Source organism: Oncorhynchus masou, chromosome 12 (assembly GCF_036934945.1).
Source record: "Oncorhynchus masou masou isolate Uvic2021 chromosome 12, UVic_Omas_1.1, whole genome shotgun sequence".
Lineage (NCBI taxonomy): Eukaryota > Metazoa > Chordata > Actinopteri > Salmoniformes > Salmonidae > Oncorhynchus > Oncorhynchus masou.
In genome coordinates this window covers 65,936,198-65,962,221 of record NC_088223.1, presented here as the reverse complement: position 1 = coordinate 65,962,221, position 26,024 = coordinate 65,936,198, and the positions used below count along the sequence as shown (strand labels likewise).

General features: G+C 45.9%; 1 protein-coding gene across 1 annotated transcript in view; it reads left to right on the top strand.

The window, feature by feature from the left end:
- LOC135550687 (autism susceptibility gene 2 protein-like) overlaps positions 1 to 26,024 on the top strand; it is a 489,505-nt gene that overhangs the window by 305,945 nt on the left and 157,536 nt on the right. The window contains 1 exon segment of the mRNA XM_064981711.1: positions 19,909 to 19,938. Coding sequence (XP_064837783.1) covers positions 19,909 to 19,938 — 30 coding nt within the window.

Below are 26,024 nucleotides of genomic sequence, written 5' to 3'. Positions count from 1 at the left end.
GGCTGGGAGTACACCTCAGCTATGGATGCAGGGGTGGGGGGCTGGGAGTATACCTTAGCAATAGATGGGGGAGGGTGGGAGTATATCTCAGCCATGGATGGGGGTGGGGGAGCTGGAAGTATACCTCAGCTATGGATGCGGGGTGGGGGCTGGGAGTATACCTTAGCAATAGATGGGGGAGGGTGGGAGTATACCTCAGCCATGGATGGGGGTGGGGGAGCTGGGAGTATACCTCAGCTATGGATGGGGGGCTGGGAGTATACCTCAGCTATGGATGTGGGGGTGGGGGGCTGGGAGACACCTCAGCTATGGATGTGGGGGTGGGGGCTGGGAGTATACCTCAGCTATGGATGTGGGGGTGGGGGGCTGGGAGTATACCTCAGCTATGGATGTGGGGGTGGGGGGCTGGGAGTATACCTCAGCTATGGATGTGGGGGTGGGGGGCTGGGAGTACACCTCAGCTATGGATGCGGGGGTGGGGGGCTGGGAGTATACCTTAGCAATAGATGGGGGAGGGTGGGAGTATACCTCAGCCATGGATGGGGGTGGGGGAGCTGGAAGTATACCTCAGCTATGGATGGGGGTGGGGGCTGGGAGTATACCTTAGCAATAGATGGGGGAGGGTGGGAGTATACCTCAGCCATGGATGGAGGGTGGGGGGCTGGGAGTATACCTCAGCTATGGATGCGGGGGTTGGGAGTATACCTCATCTATGGATGGGAGGTGGGGGAGCTGGGAGTATACCTCAGCTATGGATGGGGGGATGGGAGTATACCTCAGTTATGGATGGGGGGTGGGAGTATACCTCAGCTATGGATGGGGGGTGGGAGTATACCTCAGCTATGGTATGGGGATGGGAGTATACCTCAGCTATGGATGGGGGTGGGAGTATACCTCAGCTATGGATGGGAGTATGGGGGGTGGCAGTATACCTCAAATATGGATGGGGGGGTGGGAGAGCTGGGAGTACACCTCAGCTATGGATGGGGGCTGGGGGAGCTGGGAGTATACCTCAGCTATGGATGGGGGGCTGGGGGAGCTGGGAGTATACCTCAGCTATGGATGGGGGGTGGGAGTATACCTCAGCTATGGATGGGAGGTGGGGGAGCTGGGAGTATACCTCAGCTATGGATGGGGTGATGGGAGTATACCTCAGTTATGGATGGGGGAGTATACCTCAGCTATGGATGGGGGGATGGGAGTATACCTCAGTTATGGATGGGGGTGGGAGTATACCTCAGCTATGGTATGGGGATGGGAGTATACCTCAGTTATGGATGGGGGATGGGAGTATACCTCAGCTATGGATGGGGGGATGGGAGTATACCTCAGCTATGGATGGGGGGTGGGAGTATACCTCAGCTATGGATGGGGGAGGGTGGGAGTATACCTCAGCTATGGATGGGGGGATGGGAGTATACCTCAGTTATGGATGGGGGTGGGAGTATATCTCAGTTATGGATGGGGGGTGGGAGTATACCTCAGCTATGGATGGGGGTGGGAGTATATCTCAGCTATGGATGGGGGTGGGAGTATACCTCAGCTATGGATGGGGGGTGGGAGTATACCTCAGCTATGGATGGGGGTGGGAGTATACCTCAGCTATGGATGGGGGTTGGGAGTATACCTCAGCTATGGATGGGGGTGGGAGTATACCTCAGCTATGGATTGGGGGTGGGAGTATACCTCAGCTATGGATGGGGGTGGGAGTATACCTCAGCTATGGATGGGGGTGGGAGTATACCTCAGCTATGGATGGGGGGTGGGAGTATACCTCAGCTATGGATGGGGGCTGGGAGTATACCTCAGCTATGGATGGGGGAGGGGAGGGCTGGGAGTATACCTCAGCAATGGATGGGGGCAGGGTGGGAGTATACCTCAGCTATGGATGGGGAGGGTGGGAGTATATCTCAGCTATGGATGGGGGAGGGTGGGAGTATACCTCAGCTATGGATGGGGGGGGTGGGAGTATATCTCAGCTATGGATGGGGGGGGGGGCTGGGAGTATACCTCAGCTATGGATGGGGAGGGGGGTCTGGGAGTATACCTCAGCTATGGATGGGGGAGGGGAGGGCTGGGAGTATACCTCAGCTATGGATGGGGCAGGGTGGGAGTATACCTCAGCTATGGATGGGGGAGGGTGGGAGTATACCTCAGCTATGGATGGGGCAGGGTGGGAGTATACCTCAGCTATGGATGGGGGGTGGGAGTATACCTCAGCTATGGATGGGAGGGGAGGGCTGGGAGTATATCTCAGCTATGGATGGGGAGGGCTGGGAGTATATCTCAGCTATGGATGTGGAGGGCTGGGAGTATACCTCAGCTATGGTATGGGGAGGGTGGGAGTATATCTCAACTATGGATGGGGGAGGGTGGGAGTATACCTCAGCTATGGATGGGGAGGGTGGGGTATACCTCAGCTATGGATGGGGGGAGGGTGGGAGTATATCTCAGCTATGGATGGGGAGGGTGGGAGTATATCTCAGCTATGGATGGGGAGGGTGGGAGTATATCTCAGCTATGGATGGGGAGGGTGGGAGTATATCTCAGCTATGGATGGGGGAGGGTGGGAGTATATCTCAGCTATGGATGGGGGAGGGCTGGGAGTATATCTCAGCTATGGATGGGGAGGGTGGGAGTATACCTCAGCTATGGATGGGGAGGGTGGGAGTATACCTCAGCTATGGATGGGGGAGGGTGGGAGTATATCTCAGCTATGGATGGGGGAGGGTGGGAGTATATCTCAGCTATGGATGGGGGAGGGTGGGAGTTTATCTCAGCTATGGATGGGGGAGGGGAGGGCTGGGAGTTTACCTCAGCTATGGATGGGGAGGGTGGGAGTATATCTCAGCTATGGATGGGGGAGGGTGGGAGTATATCTCAGCTATGGATGGGGGAGGGTGGGAGTATATCTCAGCTATGGATGGGGAGGGCTGGGAGTATATCTCAGCTATGGATGGGGAGGGCTGGGAGTATATCTCAGCTATGGATGAGAGGGCTGGGAGTATATCTCAGCTATGTATGGGGGAGGGTGGGAGTATATCTCAACTATGGATGGGGGAGGGTGGGAGTATACCTCAGCTATGGATGGGGAGGGTGGGAGTATACCTCAGCTATGGATGGGGGAGGGTGGGAGTATATCTCAGCTATGGATGGGGGAGGGTGGGAGTATATCTCAGCTATGGATGGGGGAGGGTGGGAGTATATCTCAGCTATGGATGCGGGAGGGTGGGAGTATATCTCAGCTATGGATGGGGAGGGTGGGAGTATATCTCAGCTATGGATGGGGGAGGGCTGGGAGTATATCTCAGCTATGGATGGGGGAGGGTGGGAGTATACCTCAGCTATGGATGGGGGGGGTGGGAGTATACCTCAGCTATGGATGGGGGAGGGTGGGAGTATATCTCAGCTATGGATGGGGGAGGGTGGGAGTATATCTCAGCTATGGATGGGGAGGGTGGGAGTATATCTCAGCTATGGATGGGGAGGGGAGGGCTGGGAGTTTACCTCAGCTATGGATGGGGAGGGTGGGAGTATATCTCAGCTATGGATGGGGAGGGTGGGAGTATATCTCAGCTATGGATGGGGAGGGTGGGAGTATATCTCAGCTATGGATGGGGGGGAGGGCTGGGAGTATACCTCAGCTATGGATGGGGCAGGGTGGGAGTATTCCTCAGCTATGGATGGGGAGGGTGGGAGTATATCTCAGCTATGGATGGGGGAGGGTGGGAGTATACCTCAGCTATGGATGGGGGGTGGGAGTATACCTCAGCTATGGATGGGGGGATGGGAGTATACCTCAGCTGGATGGATGGGGGGATGGGAGTATACCTCAGCTATGGATGGGGGTGGGAGTATACCTCAGCTATGGATGGGGGGATGGGAGTATACCTCAGCTATGGATTGGCGTTGGGAGTATACCTCAGCTATGGATGGGGGTGGGAGTATACCTCAGCTATGGAGGGCGTTGGGAGTATACCTCAGCTATGGATGGGGGGATGGGAGTATACCTCAGCTATGGATGGGGGGATGGGAGTATACCTCAGCTATGGATGGGGGATGGGAGTATACCTCAGCTATCGATGGGGGGGTGGGAGTATACCTCAGCTATGGATGGGGGGATGGGAGTATACCTCAGCTATGGATTGGCGGTGGGAGTATACCTCAGCTATGGATGGGGGCTGGGAGTATACCTCAGCTATGGATGGGGGAGGGGGGGGCTGGGAGTATACCTCAGCTATGGATGGGGGAGGAGGGGGGGGCTTGGAGTATACCTCAGCTTTGGGTGGGAGGGTGGGAGTATACCTCAGCTGTGGATGGGGGAGTGCAGGGCTGGGAGTGTACCTCAGCTATGGATGGGGGAGGATTGGGTATACCTCAGCTGTGGATGGGAGGGTGGGAGTATACCTCAGCTATGGATGGGAGGGTGGGAGTATACCTCAGCTATGGATGGGAGGGTGGGAGTATACCTCAGCTATGGATGGGGAATGTGGGAGTATCCCTCAGCTATGGATGGGGAAGGGGAGGGCTGGGACTATACCTCAGCTATGGATGGGAGGGTGGGAGTATACCTCAGCTATGGATGGGGAGGGTGGGAGTATACCTCAGCTATGGATGGGAGGGTGGGAGTATACCTCAGCTATTGATGGGAGGGTGGGAGTATACCTCAGCTATGGATGGGAGGGTGGGAGTATCCTCAGCTATGGATGGGGAATGGGAGGCTGGGACTATACCTCAGCTATGGATGGGAGGGTGGGAGTATACCTCAGCTATGGATGGGAGGGTGGGAGTATACCTCAGCTATGGATGGGAGGGTGGGAGTATACCTCAGCTATGGATGGGAGGGTGGGCGTATACCTCAGCTATGCATGGGAGGGTTGGAGTATACCTCAGCTATGGATGGATGGGAGGGTGGGAGTATACCTCAGCTATGGATGGGAGGGGGGAGTATACCTCAGCTATGAATGGGAGGGTGGGAGTATACATCAGCTATGGATGGGAGGGTGGGAGTATACCTCAGCTATGGATGGGGCAGGGTGGGAGTATACCTCAGCTATGGATGGGGCAGGGTGGGAGTATACCTCAGCTATGGATGGGGGAGGGGAGGGCTGGGAGTATACCTCAGCTATGGATGGGGCAGGGTGGGAGTATACCTCAGCTATGGATGGGGGAGGGGAGGGCTGGGAGTATATGGTGTATATAGTGTACACCTAGACGGAGAAGGAGATGCTTGTCAAGTTTGTCAGGCATGTCATCCACATAGGCCCTTAGAGATCTCTAATGCATAGGCAGTAAAGTGTCTGGTCTGGTTTGGTGTGTGGGAGGTTATTAGGGATCAGGAGGAGGAGGGAGAGTGTCACATTTGCTCACCTCCTTTCGAAGGTCATTGTAATGCAGACTATTTTTACATAAATAGATTGGCAATTTACCACCATTATTTATGTATACTATCACTTTTGACACAATTTTAAAGTTTCAGTTTGCGTGCAATGACACAGGATAAAATGGATTTGCTAGTGCTGAGGGATTAGTGCTTTTTGAGGTCGGTTCGGGTTTAGATTATTATTATTATTAAAAATAATCACGGTTTTCGATTTCAGTTTCCACCATTTTTTGAAACATTAAATGCACTATGCATTTTGTGGGTTGAATGCACTTTAAAACAAATAAGCTATTAGGCCTAATAAAAGTCCCATGATGGTAGTGACTGCCCATTACTGCTCATCACTTAACCATCACTTATTCACATTACTTTAATCAAATATGTCAGTTGTTGTGTATATTACATTTGTTTTATTTGATGACTTTATTATTTAATTCCAAGTCTTCATCTATACGAAACTGCTGCCTATGCTGTCTGACAAAATCCCTATTTTACTAGTTCTTCAAAGTAAATAAGGCGTACTTTTATGATTGCTGAATACCAACTGTCAATCACTTAGATCATGTATTTTCAGGTAGAGGTACCTTGCAAAGCAACTGCTCTCTATCCCTCAGATTTGCGCATTCTTCTGTCTTTTCTCACCGTGTCAGCCCCACACTAACCTAATGTAGCAGGCGTAAAAGAAACACATGGACCGGACAAGTAGGCACAACTATTCATGGGATACAAATAATTTTACAGACTTCAGTTATGTTAACTGTATTCTACATATATTCTTTTACTAATATGTCCCTTTTTCTTTTGCATGTCCTTCAAGTTCCCCTTGTTGTCTGATGTATCCAGATGTTTTCTATTCTATACATTGAAGACTTTATACATTACCCTGAACACATACAGCAAATGAGGCTGACATTGACAGTGACCTCTCTGTGTGTGTTGGAATAGATCACTGCAATAAAGACACCAACTGACATCAATGCTATTGTATGCTGTGTGCATTAATTAAAATCCACACTAAGTGGACCTGTCTCAGGGGACGTGCCATAATGGTGCAAACAATGCATCTGATGTATGTAATTGTCTCAAAATCCTTCCATTAATCCTTGATTAAGCCAGCATCTGCTTGGCAACCCAACCCCCCCCAACTCCCCGACTATGTTACGGTTGACTTCACAGGAAAACGAGGTTCAAGGGTGATGGTGTGTGTATGTGTGTGTGTGTGTGTGTGTGCGTCTGAGTGTGTCTGAGTGTGTCTCCATCCGCTAACCTTCAGTAAATGCTTCCCTCCTTGAGGCGCCCCCTCCACATCTCACCATTCTACCCATGGATTTGTTACCTTCTTATAGAGAAGCGGGCGGGCGCGATGCCACCCCTGTAGATCAGCTGAGTGCTGTGCCCTGCGGCACCATCTGTCTGTGCCAAGCACCACTCCGGGGCACTGTTGGCACATCTGTTGAGGAGATCAGCTTAACTGACAAGTTATTTTAAAGGTAGACACCCCCTCCTCCCAACTCCCAACTCCCGACACGCACACAGACACCAACACACATGCACATAGAGACACACACACACATGCAGGCACAGACACAAAGACACTCACACACACATCTACACATTCCCTACCCCCTCAGCCCATCTTTTTACCCCAGGCAAAATATGTAAGTGTATCTGTCTGTGTATGGTGTTAGTGATGTTCCCCCTTGTGAAGAGGTTGTCTGCCTTTCAAGCATTCCTCTTTTCCACTTGTGAGCGAACACCTTCAAATGGAATCCCTTTACACATGCACAGAGCCCGCTCTCTAATTTTCCATTATTGGTGTTGTTCTATTGTAAACCATAAGAGATTTAACAATATGGAAATAATCATAAAAAATAACCTCTTCCAAGAAAGTTCTCTCTCTCTCTCTCTCAAATCTTTTTTCAATAAGTCTGGGCAGATTCCAGAGGAATGAAACTTTAAAAGAACGGGTCTAATGTTGCACTCTCGGATATTGAAAACAGAGGTCATAAACTATAAAGCTATAATTTTTTTCCCTCCATCTCTCCTCCTCTATTCCAATGACTGGAATCCTGCGTTTAGTTTGCGGTCTCAATGAATGTCGTCTGGATAAAGTTTTACATTTGAAAAGAAATGCCTTCAGATGTTGGCCTGCTGCAATTGGATAGGGGTGGACGGGTGAGCAGATCATGTGTGGTAATGTTGGGCCAGACAGCAGACCGCTCCTCCCTCTCCTTTCTCTCTCTCTGATCTGAAGGGAGGGACACACTTGGCCAGCAGAGGAGACGTTTTGCCTAGCTACCTAGACTCCTTGCTTCAGCCCAATTCTATGCCACGCCCACGGACTTTAATTTCTCTTCCACAATGAGTCTGGTACTGAGTACCTACCTGACCCTTCACCGAAGCCGAACACATTCGGGGCCATCTGATTGGTCCAGAAACCGATGGGTTGGGCCAGAGCCAGAACACACGTGGGTAAACCGTCATTGGTTTTGATACTCTGGTTGGTTAGACGATCCAATCGCTAATGACTTTGTTTTGTACTACTGTACGCCTCGCGTCACCACAAACTACTTCAATGATGGCAGTCTCAGACTAAAGTATGTAGTGAACAACAGAGCAGCGGAAGAATAGTGTGAGTCGTCAGACTAGGAGACGTTAGCCTCATGTCACTATGGCTGTGCTACAGACTGTCTGAACTGAAGCCCTCCAGCTAGTAGGATGGTTTGTCCTTTTTTCCTCTTCCTTCTCCAGACTTTATATGACAGCTAGACATCAAGCAGATGCTAGGGAAATGAGATGTTAGATGTCATCGCTACAGACCTTGGTTTTATTTTAATGACTCACCCTAGTCAGACATGTCATGTTGAATTTCCTTCTATTTGGGAACCCAGTGTTTTTGTAAAACAGTCTTTTTAAGAATATTTGGCAGGAAAAAATGCAATGTTTTTCCAAGTTTTTTCTGGGTTAGGAACAGAGGTAAAATGATCTGAGGTCTGGATTTATTTAAACTGCATTCCACCATGATCCATTGAACATGTTTGCGTGATTCGCTAGTGTGGCTGGTCATAATTTTGCCGTTAATGTAGGAATTTTAAACCAATTAACCTGATTTAGATTAAGAGGTTTTAACCTAAAGAATGTATACCGGTATATCGTACTGTTCAGTTCAACCCTAATATATAGTTACAGGTTGGAGTTACAGGTGGGCTTTGTCATTGAGATCTATGGTAGCCTAATGGCCAGGGTACCTGGAGGAAGTGGATGTTTGATTTCAACAGGCCTTTGGTGTGTCTGTCTGGAGCAGCCTGTCTGACTGGACAGTATCTCTGCTTTCTGTCTCCAAGATGGATGGCCCAGTGTCCTTTTGCCAACAATGAGAAAATCTCTCTTCATTCTTTTCTCTCTCTCTTATTTTCTCTCGCTTTCTCTCTGTCGGAGGTGAAAGTATTATCATAATAATCAGACATTCCATTTAGCAATCCACTCTCTCAAACTCATTTGTAAGTCTGTCCTGTTGGCCCAGTCTGCTCCGGTCCTCAGTCCTACCGGTGCTCCATGTGTTGTAAACCCTGAGCTCATCAGTCTCCCCTTACTACCAGGGTGGATTTGCTATTTACTGTTCCTCAGCTCACAGTGGTGGTACTAGGACAGGGACTGGCTGGCAGGCCTTGCATGGGGATGAGAGAATGAGCATGGCACAGGTCCCTGCCTGCCTCATCACCATCACGGCCCCTATGTTACCTGTGAATAACACGCCAGAGTCCAGGCCCAGCACATCACCATATTGTGGGAGGGAGTTTGAGGAGGGAGGGAGGAGCTCGGAGGAGAGGCACAGGCTCGGCAGGCCCGGGCTCAGCCACCTCCATGGCAGGCAGGCCTCCCTTCCGCTCTGCTCTGCAGGGAGGAGCACGGGGCTCCAAGATGGCAATCAAGCCTTGATTTGCCAACACATTTCTAATGATTAAAATGTAATTAGCACCAGCGAGCGCCTCCTCCCCAGCTAATTTCCATGCACACTGTGACAGGCAGGTGGTTGGCGGCGCCCGGGCCCCAGCAGCAGATGGAAGAGCAGGCAGCGGGAGAGGAAAAAAACATTTTGCCATGCGACTGTTTGCATCAGAAAACCATCAGGACGTGCAGCTTTACTCTGAGAGGGAGAAAAAAGAAGAGGAGCCCTTGACGGCGGCGTATCAAATTGGCACCGTCTGAGCTGACCCTGGCAATAGCTGCCATTATTCATGCTGCTATCCCACTAGCTTCCAAGCTGGCAGACAGGCAGGCAGGTGGGCAGACAGACAGACAGGCGGGTCGACGGGCAGACAGTTTCTATTTATCCTTTATTTAACCAGAGAGTCCCTCAGCTTTAACCTCTTCAGTGATCCTGCAGGAAATGTGTCCCAGGCAGATAACTATCCCCAGTCCTCAGCTCCACTAGACCCTTAAAGGAAGCAGATATCAATGGTACTGTCATTAATTCTAGGGTCATGGACAGTGACCAGCAGCACCTCGTGATAGTACCAGACATGGGGATGGCATGGCACAATGATGTATCCATCCAGCCATATTGAAGAAGTTGACATTTGAGTGAATATTAGGTCTGACTATTGTGACATGTCTCTCTGAATGGTTGTTTGTATTTCTTTGATTGACACGGAATCTGTATACATTTGAGAAATGTTGTGCATTTGGAACCACATATTCCATGATTCCAGATTATATGCCTAAATGTTATGTTTCTAAGTAGCTACAGTACAGAACATGGCGTGCATCTCTCTCACGCATCTCTGTTTGATGTGGTGGGCAAGACTCCTTATGACAATAGTTGTTTATGTTGGGGAGTTTGGCAGAGCCAGACACAGAAGGACCCTGCTGTTGCTTATGGGAGGATAGCAGGACGGAGCTAGCTGAATCATTTACCATTGAGGACATCTCTCCTCATGTTCCCCTCATGTCTCCTCTGTCTATTGGGTTAATATTATCTCAGCTGGAGTCTGGAGAGGCTTACGGACACAGAATAGTTTTATCCTACTCTGAGTCTGATATAAACAAAAGCCTTGATGCTTGGACACATTATAGAGAAATTTGTAAGTGCACTCAGCCAAAAGGAGGGGTAGAGGGTGGGGGTCGTGGCGGGGCGGTCGGGGCAATCAGAAGTGCTCCGGATACAGGCCAACATCAACAGGTCTTAGTGCTGAGGGTAATGTTTGACATTCCTCTGTTACTTAACCTAAACACTGAGGTCTGGGGTCTGTGTTGTACAGTATAATGTTGGGGCTGTGTAAATACCACTGGGCCTGGCTAGAGTATCGCTTTCTATGGCTGCTGCCCTCCTTCTCCCCCCGTCTTCCTCAGAGGAGTAATGGTTTCCTTATTGTACATGACTGCATTAAATTACGCAGACTTCCTCAAGCTGCCTCAGCCTGTCTGAGAGCTAAGCTCTGGGTTCTAAATGGCCCCATTGTTGTACTGTAGGTACATATTTTTTACATGTCTGTGTGTTTTACATATTGATGTCCTAGTTTTTCTAGTTTCCTTTTCAAAATAGTTTTTGCAGTTTGTTCTCCTATTTACAGTAGCATACTATATCTATTCATTTCCACGAGCACTCTGATTTAAAACCTTATCAAATCCATCCAACCTCCAAATGTGCAACCATAATGGTACTGTAGTTGAGATATGTCATCCACATAATCTTTGGCTCACAGTGATATTATCTAGCCTAGGCTCCCTGCAGTGCCTCTGTTTTTCAACATGGGACTCAGTAAATGGAAAAGAAGACAGTAGATTTGCCAATGATGGTGTTCCTCTCTCCGAGCCACACTGCGTAACTGCATTTTAACGCACCATGATCACTAATCAGTGACTGGCGACACCGACTTGTTTTTATGTTAGAAGTGTTTGTATCTTTTTAGCGTTATTATTTTTGGTTGCTTTTCATTGTGTTGTGCAGTGAGTGTGAGGGAGCATGGCGTCTTGTGCTTAAAGGACGAACAAATTGCCTGCCCTTGCCTGTCAGTCTTGATCTCTGGCTTTCTTGCTTTGCTCATTATAAAGGTATTTCCATTTTATTGAGTTTTTTTCATTTTTTCTTCACCCACTCCCTTTGTAGTGCAGAGAAATTTGCATTCCTCTATCCTCGGGGGGAAAAAGTAATGACAGCAATTGATTTATATTTTCTCCTCCCCCACTAGCTGTGTGAGTGTCGTGTAGTGGCACCTGCAGAAGCGACAGGCATGGGGATGAGAAGCGAAAGAGAGCAGTTGATTAAATCATCATCAAGTCGTACCGCTAGAAAGTCAATTCTGCTCGCCGTCTACAATGATATCCTTTTATTTTAAAGTAATGAGCTATGGCACTTCTGCATCGGGTAATACGATGACTTCTATTAGCATGTTCCATTTGCTTCATAAGCAAGGGCAAGTCATTCCAGTCCTCTTCTATCTCGACAATCACAGCAGTTGGCTGCACAGGCAAGCAGGGAAAAGGGATGGAAGGGGGGAAGAAAAGGAAGAAAGAAAAAAAGGCTGAGGGTGTTTTTTATGGATCACAACAACAGTGGAAAAAATGTATCTCCCCATTATTTGAATGGTCCCTGCACAGAGACTGCAGGGACTAATGCGTCTTGGGTAACATTACTCGTGTCACAGTCTGAGGGCTTAAACACATGGAAGTTGTTCAGACAGTAATACAGGCCCCTTTATTAGTGATGGGGGGAAAAGTCAATACAGTTACATATCACAATATTATTTTGGACAACATTTTATTGATACTTTGATTCCAAGTAATGGCTAGCGTTAGTCGGAAGTACATGCGCAAAAACTCAGTTCCATTTTCTTTTAAATATTGAGCCAACATGTTTTCAGCACTTTTATTTCCATGACTGATCAAAACTCGTTTCTATTATGGCTCCTTCTTGTCTCTCTGCAGCAGACATATAGTGAGCAATATGTTTGGAACATCAAATCACAATAAAATTGCTGTAGCGAATCGCAATACATGTACATCAATACAAGTATCGTGATAGTATAGTATCGTGATAGTATAGTATCATGGGGTCCCTGGCAATTCCCAGCCCTGATAGATAGTTACAGTTAGCATGCATCATTTGTAGAACATGCATTGTAGTAGGTAATGATGTACATGAACTTTGTTTATGTTTCCAGCTGACAGGTTATGTAGTCTATATTTGGCTGTTGACTTGACTCTGTGCACTGTGAATGAATTAAGGAGGAAAGAAAGGAGTGATGGAGGTAGATAAAGAGGAGGAAAGAAAGGAGTGATGAGATAGATAAAGGGGAGGAAAGAAAGGAGTGATGGAGGTAGATAAAGAGGAGGAAAGAAAGGAGTGATGGAGGTAGATAAAGAGGAGGAAAGAAATAAAGAGGAGGAAAGATAAAAGGGGGAGTGGAGGTAGATGGAGGTATGGATAGATAAAGAGGAGGAAAGAAAAGTGATGGAGGTAGATAAAAGGGGAAAGAAAGGAGTGATGGAGGTAGATAATGGAGGTAGGAGGAAAGAAAGGAGTGATGGAGTAGATAGATGATGGAGGTAGATAAAGAGGGGGAAAGAAAGGAGTGATGGAGGTAGATAAAGAGGAGGAAAGAAAGGAGTGAGGGTAGATAAAAGGAGGAAAGGAGTGATGGAGGTAGATAAAGGAGTGATTGGAGGTAGGAGGAGGAAAGAAAGGAGTGATGGAGGTAGATAAAGAGGAGGAAAGAAAGATGAAGGTAGATAAAGAGGGGAAAGAAAGGAGTGATGGAGGTAGATAAAGAGGAGGAAAGAAAGGAGTGATGGAGGTAGATAAAGAGGAGGAAAGAAAAGTGATGGAGGTAGATGAGTGATTAGGTAGATAAAGAGGAGGAAAGAAAGGAGTGATGGAGGTAGATAAAGAGGAGGAAAGAAAGGAGTGATTAGGTAGATAAAGAGGAGGAAAGAAAGGAGTGATGGAGGTAGATAAAGAGGAGGAAAGAAAAGGAGGTAGATAAAGAGGAGGAAAGAAAGGAGTGATTAGGTAGATAAAGAGGAGGAAAGAAAGGAGTGATGGAGGTAGATAAAGAGGAGGAAAGAAAGGAGTGATTAGGTAGATAAAGAGGAGGAAAGAAAGGAGTGATTAGGTAGAGGAGTGATGGAGGTAGATAAAGAGGAGGAAAGAAAGGAGTGATTAGGTGATGGAGGGAGTGAGATAAAGAGGAGGAAAGAGGAAGGAGGAAAGGAGTGATGGAGGTAGATAAAGAGGGGGAAAGAAAGGAGTGATGGAGGTAGATAAAGAGGAGGAAAGAAAGGATGATTAGGTAGATAAAGAGGAGGAAAGAAAGGAGTGATGGAGGTAGATAAAGAGGAGGAAAGAAAGGAGTGATTAGGTAGATAAAGAGGAGGAAAGAAAGGAGTGATGGAGGTAGATAAAGAGGGGGAAGAAAGGAGTGATGGAGGTAGATAAAGAGGGGGAAAGAAAGGAGTGATGGAGGTAGATAAAGAGGGGGAAAGAAAGGAGTGATGGAGGTAGATAAAGAGGAGGAAAGAAAGGAGTGATGGAGGTAGGAAAGAAAGGAGTGATGGAGGTAGATAAAGAGGGGGAAAGAAAGGAGTGATGGAGGTAGATAAAGAGGAGGAAAGAAAGGAGTGATGAGGTAGATAAAGAGGGGGAAAGAAAGGAGTGATGGAGGTAGATAAAGAGGAGGAAAGAAAGGAGTGATGAGGTAGATAAAGAGGGGGAAAGAAAGGAGTGATGGAGGTAGATAAAGAGGGGGAAAGAAAGGAGTGATGAGGTAGATAAAGAGGGGGAAAGAGGGTGGGAGGGAGAGAGTGTTAGAGGAGAGTGTTTTCTCAGTGTGTTTATTGCCTCTGCATAATTTATGAGGTGCTGACCATCATGGCAGTTTGCCGGGGGCTGGCCCCTGGGGCCGTGTGGGACAGGCCGGTAAATTGGATGGTGTGCTCCTGCTGAGCACGCTGCCCAGCACAGGCCCCTCTCCCTCTTCACTGGTCCAGTCAGCCAGGGGAATACAGAGCCAGAGGCCCAGCCTGCCTTTTACCTTTGAGCTCTGCAGGGAGCAGTGCCCCGGCTCTGCAGAAAGGAAAAATAGAGAGCACCAGGCTTAGGGAAGTCACCGTGGCCTGGCTCCCATGCGCTGTCAGTCAATCACCCCACACTGGGCTGGCACAAGAGTAAACCCTCTGTGTTTTAATCGACACTAGCCCCCCCCGCTCCACACCCCCAGTGCCTTCTTCATTTCCGACTCCAGTGCCTCCCCGCTCCTCGGCCATATGCACAACTTCGAGGGCCGCCGGCCACCCAGCATCCCGCTAATTAGTTGATAAAGAATTAAGTGGACCTTGAAATTGAAATTGGGGAAGAAAAACTGAAAACCAACTTTTTTTCCCCAAAAGACACCATTCCTGTTTCTCTGTTCTCTCCATCTTTCCATCCTGCATCTAAAATCATTTATATGAACAAATTTGAATTTTTAGTTTTGAATGTTAATCAGACCAACCAGGTGCTTGTGTTAGATATTTTATGGACTATTTGTTTCATATTCATGTCCATGTCTAAATAGTATAATGGAGTGGTCTAATGACATTGGCCCAACAGATCCATGGATGACGCTATTGCCATCGCAATGCACACCGCCATATTCCACCTGGACAAGAGGAATACCTATGTAAGAATGCTGTTCATTAACTATAGCTCAGCCTTCAACACCATAGAGCCATCCAAGCTCATCACTAAGCTCGGGGCCTTGGGTCTGAACCCCGCCATGTGCCACTGGTTCCTGGACTTCCTGATGGGCCGGCCCCAGGTGTTGAAGGTAGACAACAACACCTCCGCCACGCTGATCCACAACATAGGGGCCCCACAGGGGTGCATGCTTATCCCCCTCCTGCACACTGCCTTCCCTCCAGGAAATCTATAACACCTGGTTTCACAGAAAGGCCAAGATGAACATCAAGGACCTCAGCCACCCGAACCACAGCCTGTTCAACCCGCTACCATCCAGAAGGCGGAAACAGTACAAGTGCATCAAAGCTGGGACTGACAGACTGAAAAACAGCTACTATACCTAGGCCATAAGTCTTTTAAATAGTCACCACTAGCCGGCCTCTGCCCAGTACCCTACCCTGAACCTTAGTCACTGTTACTAGCTAGCTACCACCCAGTACTCTACCCTGTACCTTAGAGACTGCTGCCTTGTGTACATAGTCATTGAACACTGGTCACTTTAATAATGTTTACACACTGTCTTACCCACTTCATATTTATATACTGTATTCCAGTGGTGGCTCATCCTATAATACTGCTGTACACACCTTTTCTATTCATATACTGCCCATACCGTCTACACACCATGATATATATATATATATATATATATATATATATATATATATATATATATATATATATATATATATATATATATATATATATATATATATATATATATATATATACAGTACCAGTCTTTGGACACCCTTGCTCATTCAAGGGTTTTTCTTTATTTTTACTATTTTCTACATTGTTGAATAATAGTGAAGACATCAACACCATGAAATAACACATATGTCACGTTCTGACCATAGTTCTTTTGTGTTTTCCTTGTTTTAGTGTTGGTCAGGACGTGAGCTGTGTGGGCATTCTATGTTGTGTGTCTAGTTTGTCCGTTTCTATGTATGGCCTGATATGGTTCTCAATCAGAGGCAGGTGTTAGTCATTGTCTCTGATTGGGAACCATATTTAGGTAGCTTGTTTTGTGTTGGGGTTTGTGGGTGGTTGTTTCCTGTCTTTGTGTTCTCTGCACCAGATAGGACTGTTTCGGGTTTTGCCTCGTTTGTTTTTTTGTTTTTGTGTAGTGTTCACGTTATCGTCTTTTATTAAAACTATCCTGCATTTTGGTCCTCTCCTTCGACGGATGAAAACTGTTACAACATATTGAATTGTGTAGTAATCAAAAAAGGTTTTAAACCAATCAAAATATATTTTATATTTGAGATTCTTCAAAGTAGCCACCCTTTACCTTGATGACAGCTTTGCACATTCTTGCCATTCTCTCAACCAGCTTTATGATGTCGTCACCTGGAATACATTTCAATTAACAGGTGTGCCTTGTTAAAAGTTAATTTGTGGAATTTCTTTCATTCATATTGCGTTTGTGTTGTGACAAGGTAAGGGTGGTATACAGAAGATAGCCCTATTTGGTAAAAGACCAAATCCATATTTTGGCAATAACAGCTCAAATAAGCAAAAAGAAACGACAGGCTACCATTGCTTTAAGACATGAAGGTCAGTCAATCTGGAAAATGTCAAGAACTTTGAAAGCTTCTTCAAATGCAGGCGCAAAAACAATCAAGCGCTATGATGAAACTGGCTCTCATGAGGACCACCACCACAGGAAAGGAAGATCCAGAGTTACCTCTGCTGCAGAGGATAAGTTTATCTGAGTTACCAGCCTCAGAAATTGCAACCCAAATAAATGCTTCTCAGAGTTGAAGTAACAGACACATCTCAATAGCGACTGTTCAGAGGAGACTGTGTGAATCAGGCCTTCATGGTCGAATTGCTGCAAAAGAAACACTACTAAAGGACAACAATAAGAAGAAGATACTTTCTTGGCCCAAGAAACATGAGCAATGGACATTAGAGCGGTGGAAATCTGTCCTTTGGTCTGATAAGTCCAAATTTGAAGTTTTTAGATCCAACTGCCTTGTTTTTGTGAGACGCAGAGTAGATGAACGGATGATCTCCGCATATGTGGTTCCCACCGTGAAGCATGGAGGAGGAGGTTTGATGGTGTGGTGGTGATTTTCTGGTGACACTGTCCCCATCCAACCTGACAGAGCTTGAGAGGATCTGCAGAGAAGAATGAGAGAAACTCCCCAATTACAGGTGTGCCAAGCTTGTAGCATCATACCCAAGAAGAGGCAGTAATCCCTGCCAAATGTGCTTCAACAATGCACTGAGTAAAGGGTCTGAATACTTATGTAAATGTAATATTTCTATATGTTTTTTATTTGTAATAAATTTGCTACAATTTCTAACAACCTGTTTTGCTTTGTCATTATGGGGTATTATGTGAAGATTGATGAGGGGGAAAAAATATTTAATCAATTTTAGAATAAGGCTGTAATGTAACAAAATGTGGAAAAAGTCAAGGGGTCTGAATACTTTCTGAATGCACTGTATATCTACACTGTACATACAGTTGAAGTCGGAAGTTTACATACACCTTATCCAAATACATTTAAACTCAGTTTTTCACAATTCCTGACATTTAATCCTCATAAAAATTCCCTGTCTTAGGTCAGTTAGGATCACCACTTTATTTTAAGAGTAGGTTCATCCCTAGGAGACAGAACGCGTCTCCTTCCTGAGCGGTATGACGGCTGTGTGGTCCCATGGTGTTATACTTGCATACTATTGTTTGTACAGATGAGCGTGGTACCTTCAGTCATTTGGAAATTGCTCCCAAGGATGAACCAGACTTGCAGAGGTCTACATTTTTTTCTGAGGTCTTGGTTGATTTCTTTTGATTTTCCCATGATGTCAAGCAAGAGGCACTGAGTTTGAAGGTCGGCCTTGAAATACATCCACAGGTACACCTCCAATTGACTGTAAACAATTGTTGTAAAATGACTTGTGTCATGCACAAAGTAGATGTCCTAACCGACTTGCCAAAACTATAGTTTGTTAACAAGGAAGTTGTGGAGTGGTTGAAAAATGAGTTTTAATGACTCCAACCTAAGTGTATGTAAACTTCAGACTTCAACTGTACGGTGCCCTCAGAAAGTATTCTCACCCCTTTACTTTTTCTACATTTTGTTATGTTACAGCCTGAATTTAAAATGGATTTCAATTAGATTTTGTGTCACTGATCAACACACAATACTGTCAAAGTGGAATTTTGTTTGTCTTTTTTTATATTTTTATTTAATAAATGTAAAGCAGAAATGTTTTCAATCAATAAGTATTCAACCCCTTTTTTATGGCAAGACTAAATAAGGTCAGGAGTAAAACTGTGCTTAACAAATTGCGTAATAAATTGCATGGAAGTTGTGTGTTAAGAATAGTGGTTAACATGATTTTCGATTGACTACTCCATCTCTGCACCCCACACATACAATTATCTGTAAGGTCCCTCAATCATGAATTTCAAGCACAGTATTCCAAAACATGCATCCTGTTTGCAACAAGGCACTAAAGTAATACTGCAAAAGAATTGGGGAAGAAATTATCTTTTTTGTCCTGAATACAAATATGCTTGGGGCATATCCAACACAACATATCACTGAGTACCACTCTTCATATTTTCAAGCATGGTGGTGGCTGCATCATGTTATGGATATGCTTGTCATCTGCAAGGACAAGGGAGTTTTTGTGATAAAAAGAAAAGGAATACAGCTATAAGCATAGGTAAAATCCTACAACCTGGTTCAGTCTGCTTTCACCTTTCAGCATGACAAATTCACCTTTCAGAAGGACAATAAACTAAAACACAAGGCCAAATCTGTGGCGGTAGGAAGCCTAGTGGTTAGAGCATTGGGCCAGCAACCGAAAGGTTGCTAGATTGAGTCCCCAAGCCGACAAGGTAAAAATCTGTCGTTCTGCCCCTGAACAAGGCAGTTAACCCACTGGTCCTAGGTCATCATTGTAAATAAGAATTTGTTCTTATCTGACTTGCCTAGTAAAATAAAGGTTAAACAAAATAATAATAAATACATCTACACTGGAGTTGCTTACCAAGACGACATTGAATGTTCCTGAGTGGCCTAGTTACAGTTTTTACTGAATTGACTTGGAAATATATGGCAAGACTTGAAAATGACTGTTTAGTACTGATCAACAATCAAGATCTTGAAGAATTGTAAAAAGAATAATGGGCAAATATTGCACAATCCAGGTGCGCAAAGCACTTAGACATCCCCAAAAAAGACAGCTGTAATGGCTGCCAAAGGTGCTTCTACAAAGTATTGACTCAGTAAATTAGATATTTCTGTATTTCGTTTTCAATAAATTACCAAAAATGTCTAAAAACCTGTTTTCACTTTGTCTTTAAAGGGGTAATGTGTATAGATCTGTGAAAGTATATGTTTTATTCCATTTGGAATTCAGGCTGTAACACAAAAAAATGTAGAAAAAGTCAAGGTGTATGGATACTTTTTGAAGGCACTGTATATATTTATATTCCAGACTCTGATATTTCTTAATTTAAATGTTTGAATTTTGGGGATTTGTGTTTATTTTGTTGTGTTACTAGCTATTACTGCACTGTTGGAGCTAGAAGCACAAGCATTTCACTGCACCTGCGTTAGCATCTGTAAATATATGTACACAACCAATAAAATTGGATTTTAATATGATGGAAATGCTCATCTGTACTCAGTTCTCCATTAAAGACCTGATAAAAATGTGTCGTGTGACGAGGTAAATTCGATTCTGTACACTCACATTTAAATTAAAGCAAATGAATAGGGGGGCAAATTACAGGGTATATGCCTAGTTGTTCTAACCATGTTTCTGTGTTCTCTTACAGTGTGACAGTGAGAGCGACCAGGAAGACAAGGTAAGACTCCATCTTAGTGTTTACCTTTCTCTACCACGACATTCCTTTCTTCCTGCAATGCAGATCTTTTTCATGTATCTTTCATCAATGTGGTTTCAATGAGGATCAAATATTAGACTTTCTTTAAGTGTACATTTCTATTTAATTAGAATTAAACATCTAGTTAATAACTGTGAGAGGGGCCTAATTAGCTGCACATTAATTATAAATGACTAAATGATGTGCGAAATCTAAATTTAACTGTTATGGCTTTAGATTACAGTTAAGTGGAGCTGCTATGGCTGTGTGTGTTTCCATTAGGGTTTATACAGTATTTTCTCAAATCGTTTCTCACAGAAGCATTGTATTTACTAGACATAAACAATATACTTCACTGTCTTCACCTGTAGTATAAAAGTCAAATAATAGTATAAAAAGTGTAATTCTTTAGTTCATATTCTTGAATTATTCTAAATATTATTAGCCTCTCATCATATTGTATCGGAGTCTCTTATCTTAAACAGACTGCATTTTAATGTAACTTGGTCCGAAACCATGTGGCTCTGACTGGTCTGTATGCTGCAAAGTAGTAGTCTCAGATCACAGATAGTAGTCTCAGATCCTTCTGAGCAGCCATGTTTCCCAGGAACAGTAAACTTGCCACTGTAAATCCAGAAAAAGTGTGATGATTTAGAATAGCGTTTGTTGTTTTGTTTAGTCGCTTCTGTAAATTGAGTCATTACTCAGTGCCGTCAATTCAAATTACCCCTGCCGCTGTGGCAATTCCTTTTGTTTCAGCAACACGTCGTAACCTGTAATTCCCTTAGTGATTTTATTCATTCATCCCGGATCATGTTACAGTGGTGATGAACAGAGCTGAGCGCCACGCTGTACCTTTCTGTCATTGATTAATTGTGTATTAAAATAACAGAGGAGTGAATGAGTAAATAGGGGGGCTCTGACTGCCACAGTTCTCCTCTGTTACGGAGTAATTGAAGCTCAAGCTCCTCAGCATCATCCTCGTTACCCTGTAGTCACCACAGTCACTATCTGTCCCTGCCAGGCATCAGCATCATCCTCGTTACCCTGTAGTCACCACAGTCACTATCTGTCCCTGCCAGGCATCAGCATCATCCTCGTTACCCTGTAGTCACCACAGTCACTATCTGTCCCTGCCAGGCATCAGCCTCATCCTGTAGTCGTTACCCTGTAGTCACCACAGTCACTATCTGTCCCTGCCAGGCATCAGCATCATCCTCGTTACCCTGTAGTCACCACAGTCACTATCTGTCCCTGCCAGGCATCAGCATCATCCTCGTTACCCTGTAGTCACCACAGTCACTATCTGTCCCTGCCAGGCATCAGCCTCATCCTCGTTACCCTGTAGTCACCACAGTCACTATCTGTCCCTGCCAGGCATCAGCATCATCCTCGTTACCCTGTAGTCACCACAGTCACTATCTGTCCCTGCCAGGCATCAGCATCATCCTCGTTACCCTGTAGTCACCACAGTCACTATCTGTCCCTGCCAGGCATCAGCCTCATACCCTGTAGTCACCACAGTCACTATCTGTCCCTGCCAGGCATCAGCCTCATCCTCGTTACCCTGTAGTCACCACAGTCACTATCTGTCCCTGCCAGGCATCAGCATCATCCTCGTTACCCTGTAGTCACCACAGTCACTATCTGTCCCTGCCAGGCATCAGCATCATCCTCGTTACCCTGTAGTCACCACAGTCACTATCTGTCCCTGCCAGGCATCAGCATCATCGTCACTATCCCTGTAGTCACCCAGTCACTATCTGTCCCTGCCAGGCATCAGCCTCATCCTCGTTACCCTGTAGTCACCACAGTCACTATCTGTCCCTGCCAGGCATCAGCATCATCCTCGTTACCCTGTAGTCACCACAGTCACTATCTGTCCCTGCCAGGCATCAGCCTCATCCTCGTTACCCTGTAGTCACCACAGTCACTATCTGTCCCTGCCAGGCATCAGCCTCATCCTCGTTACCCTGTAGTCACCACAGTCACTATCTGTCCCTGCCAGGCATCAGCCTCATCCTCGTTACCCTGTAGTCACCACAGTCACTATCTGTCCCTGCCAGGCATCAGCCTCATCCTCGTTATCTGTCCCCCTGTAGTCACCACAGTCACTATCTGTCCCTGCCAGGCATCAGCCTCCTCTACCCTGTAGTCAGTCACTATCTGTCCCTGCCAGGCTTCTTTCTCTCTCTCTCTCTCTCTCCTTCTCTTCTCTCTCTCTCTCTCTCTCTCTCTCTCTCTCTCTCTCTCTCTCTCTCTCTCTCTCCAGCTCCCACCAGGATCATTTGAATTCTGTGGATGTGTTCTACTTTAGAACACGGCTGTGGAGAGGAAGGGGGGGAACAGTCGTTTTAAAGGGTCAAATGTATTCAGATGAGGACAAACGTGGCTTATTTCGTTTTCTTCAGAATCAGGAAATGGAAAAAGTGTTCCCAGGAGAAATCCCGTTCTGCCTGGTGTAGAGAGGCCTCTGCTGTGGTGACAGGAGCCGCAGGGGCTCTGATAAGAGCCAGCTTTTTGCCTCTCTCTTGTTGTGTGTGTGTGTGTGTGTGTGTGTGTGTGTGTGTGTGTGTGTGTGTGTGTGTGTGTGTGTGTGTGTGTGTGTGTGTGTGTGTGTGTGTGTGTGTGTGTGTGTGTGTGTGCGTGTGTGTGTGTGTGTGTGTGCCCGTGAGTGTGGTGGACGAGCGCGCGTGTGTGTTCTTTTAATACATCCCGTCTCCAACGGACAGTCGACGCTGTCAGAAGACATGCACGTTCTCCTGGGTGCTCTTTACAAAGTGACCTGTTGGATGGGATTCCTCTAACATGACATGATAATGATGTGTTGGCTGACAGATAGAAGCCAGGGTCCTCACACACATATGCATGGACACACACACACACACTTGTCCATTATTAGCCCAATCTATCGGTCATTCCCTTTCTTCTCTATGACAGTGTCTCACATGCAGAGTGCTTTTCGAGTTAAGACATTGATAGGGACAGGGTGTTCTCATCCTACTGTCGCTTTAATAGACAATATCACTATACCATGATTACTGTAACTGTTAGAATGTTAAAGAAGTGTCTGTGATTCTGTGTCTGGTTTTAGGCTGAAGGAGATGGTACACTGTCTATAGCACTGTTATGTCTCTTTGTCCCTGTAATCGTGACTGGTGGCCCATCTCATTGTTGCCCAGAGTTTTCTTGAATGATATGTTCTGTCCTCTTTCATCAGGCAGAGTGGGATGGTCCATCTCGTCTCAGGGCCTGCACCTGGGGTCTGTCCAGGGACTGCCGGTGGTTGATGAATTGGTGTCGGTATATGGCAGGGATCATCAACTAGATTCAGCCGCGGGTCGACTTATTCTTAAGCGGATGGTTGGGAGGCCAGAAACACAATTAAAAGTAATTTGTAGACTACAAATTGACCGCAAAAGCCCAAACAGATATGTTTGACTAAAACATAATAATTTCAAACCTTGCTTACAAGCGTAAACGATAATGTGTGTCTCTCTAATATGAGTGTGAATACTTGGGAACAGATTTCCTCAATATAAATCACTTGGATCTGATCTCCTGGTGATTTTACACTCTTTTACGTCCTACAATGAAAATAGCCCCCAATTTTTTTGTTGTTGAAATTATACATTTTTGGCTCAGAAAACTTGGGGGACGAAATAAATCCACCCGCGGGCCAAATTCGCTCTGTGGTCCGCCAGTTGGGGAATCCTGGTATATCAGATACGAGTGAGAGAGAAAAGCTAATACCAATGAGTCTCTTCTCAAAGCTTTGGCCGGCCTGGATGTTCCAATCCTGGCTCTGGCCGCAAAGTGCGCTTGGCCCCGATTCCAGGTTCCATTCTGGAAAGCAAGTCAGTCATTGATTGTGTTCCGGCTCTCTTTCACTTCCCAGGCTAGGCAGCCCGGGGGATCCAGGCTCGAATCTGATCCAGGATCAGGTGGTTCTTTTTATTATTGCTAACAGGTAGGACTGGGCTGTTCATTTGGAGCAGCTTGAGTCCCGTTATTACAGCAGGATTACAGGCAGGAGTAGAGGATAGAGGAGGAGTTGCAGAGAGAGAGAGAGGGGGAAGGATTCCATAGCCTAAAGGTGCCTTTGATGTGGGCTGCCAATATCCAATAACATTCCCCGTTTCATGGCGCAGTTAACGCCAACAGGTTGTTCACCATCTGAGAGCGTTTAAAGGCTGATGAGGCTAAAGTGAATATAAAATGGGTTCAGTCTTAAACTTTAATGTGCACGTGTTTATGTGCCCAGAACATCTTTCAGTGATTTAAAAAAAATATTCTGTGCTGCTCCTTGGGCGTGTGGATAGAACGCATAGTTGCGTAAGCTTCAATTCCCTCAATTCCCTTTAAAAAAATGCTTTTCATGAGAAATCTTTTGAAGCATTAGTTATAAGATGGAAATGACTGATCCATGGAAATGACATCGTCACGAGCAGCAGCCACTATCCAGTCCAGACTAGCTAAATGCTTAAGTGGTTTTGCAGGTAAGTGGCACCTTAAACTGCCAGTCAAATTATTTGCAAAGATATCTGGTGGTGTTCTAGTGCTTTTTACTAGACTAGAGCATCAGCCTCCAGCCCTGAGTGACTGAAGACTACTTAGGCCTTTTATGAAGATGGTGAGTCCTCTCTCTTATCATTCAACAGTATTTTTATTCCACCTGGCGCAGAGCCTCTTTACCTAGACTACACCTTCACTAAGTGTGTATTTATTCACCATCAGTCTATCAGCATTTGGCCACTAAGCAGTAAATGCCATTTTGAAAGCGGTTTGTGTCTTATTAACGACCTGGCATGGAAAAGTGGTGTAATTTGCCATAGTTGACTCTTATTGGAGGCAAGGGGAGGCTGTAAGTGGGTGCTTTAGTGGAGCCGCCATGGAGAGGACCTGTTTGTCCTTGACATCAAATAAAGATCTGAGCTCGTAATATATTTGCTGTTTCTCTTTTTTTATTGTATTGCAGTGTTTGCCCTCAGGCAATTACAGCGGAAGTGTCGAGTTTCTCAATCATTCAACAAACAAACAGCTCTGTATATAAAACGTTTTATCTTCTCTCCTTCCCCCCCTACTGCTGGGGAGCTGGATGAGTAATAAAAAGCAGAGAGCGACTTGTCAGTGTTAAAAGATTGTGCTTTGCCCCTCCAAAGGAAGAGTATAGTGTTTACAGGCCTGAGTGGGTGCTCGCTAGGCCGAGGCTGAGGCTGATTGCACTAGAGTAGCCTGTCAGCCCTTGATTTGTCATGTACTCTATCATCCTTGTCACTCCGCAGAGCGTTGTCATAGGTAACAAATTTGTACCCCCCACCCCCCACCCCCCCAAACTCCCTCTCCCCCATCTCCCATATTTGTACCCAGTTCATGTAGGAAATTTGTATTTACTTTGGGGGGGGGTGTGATTTGTTCCTCATGGATAATATGACCCTTAGCGGAGTCGGATCATGGGTTAGTTGAAGTGATATTTTCCGGTAATGGTAGTCGTACATCATGGCTGTCAGGCCGGGTTAGGAGGCGAGCACATTATAGCTCCATTTTAGCACTGCAGGCATCTGGGATTATTTTCCATAACCAAGTATGACATGACCGCTTTGCGGAGTGTATTACATTTTTACTAGATTTTTCTCCTCCCTCTACAACCTCTGTGACTTTTCCCCAGTACCATGGGGGAGGAGGGGGCTCAGAGCTGCCACTGTGATGGATACCCTGGAGTCCCAGCAGCCCCTGCCCAGGTTAACCAATGTCACAGACCTACACATGTCCCCTCCATCCCACCATGGACAAATCCACACTCCCTCCGAGACTGACCACAGCAGCCTGCTCCCTAGACCACACACACACCCACACACACGCAACACACTAAGCAACACAGAGAAAAAGATAAAGAGAGCGAGGGAGAGGGAAAGAGCAGGCTTTTTTTTCAATAACAAAAAGCTATGAAATGAGTTACCATGGATGTGAGGAATATAAAAATGATTGTGTCTTGACATTTGTCCCTCTGAGCAATTTTCGCTTAAGACGGTGAATCAGAAAAGCCGCCCTGACAGATAGAGAACATT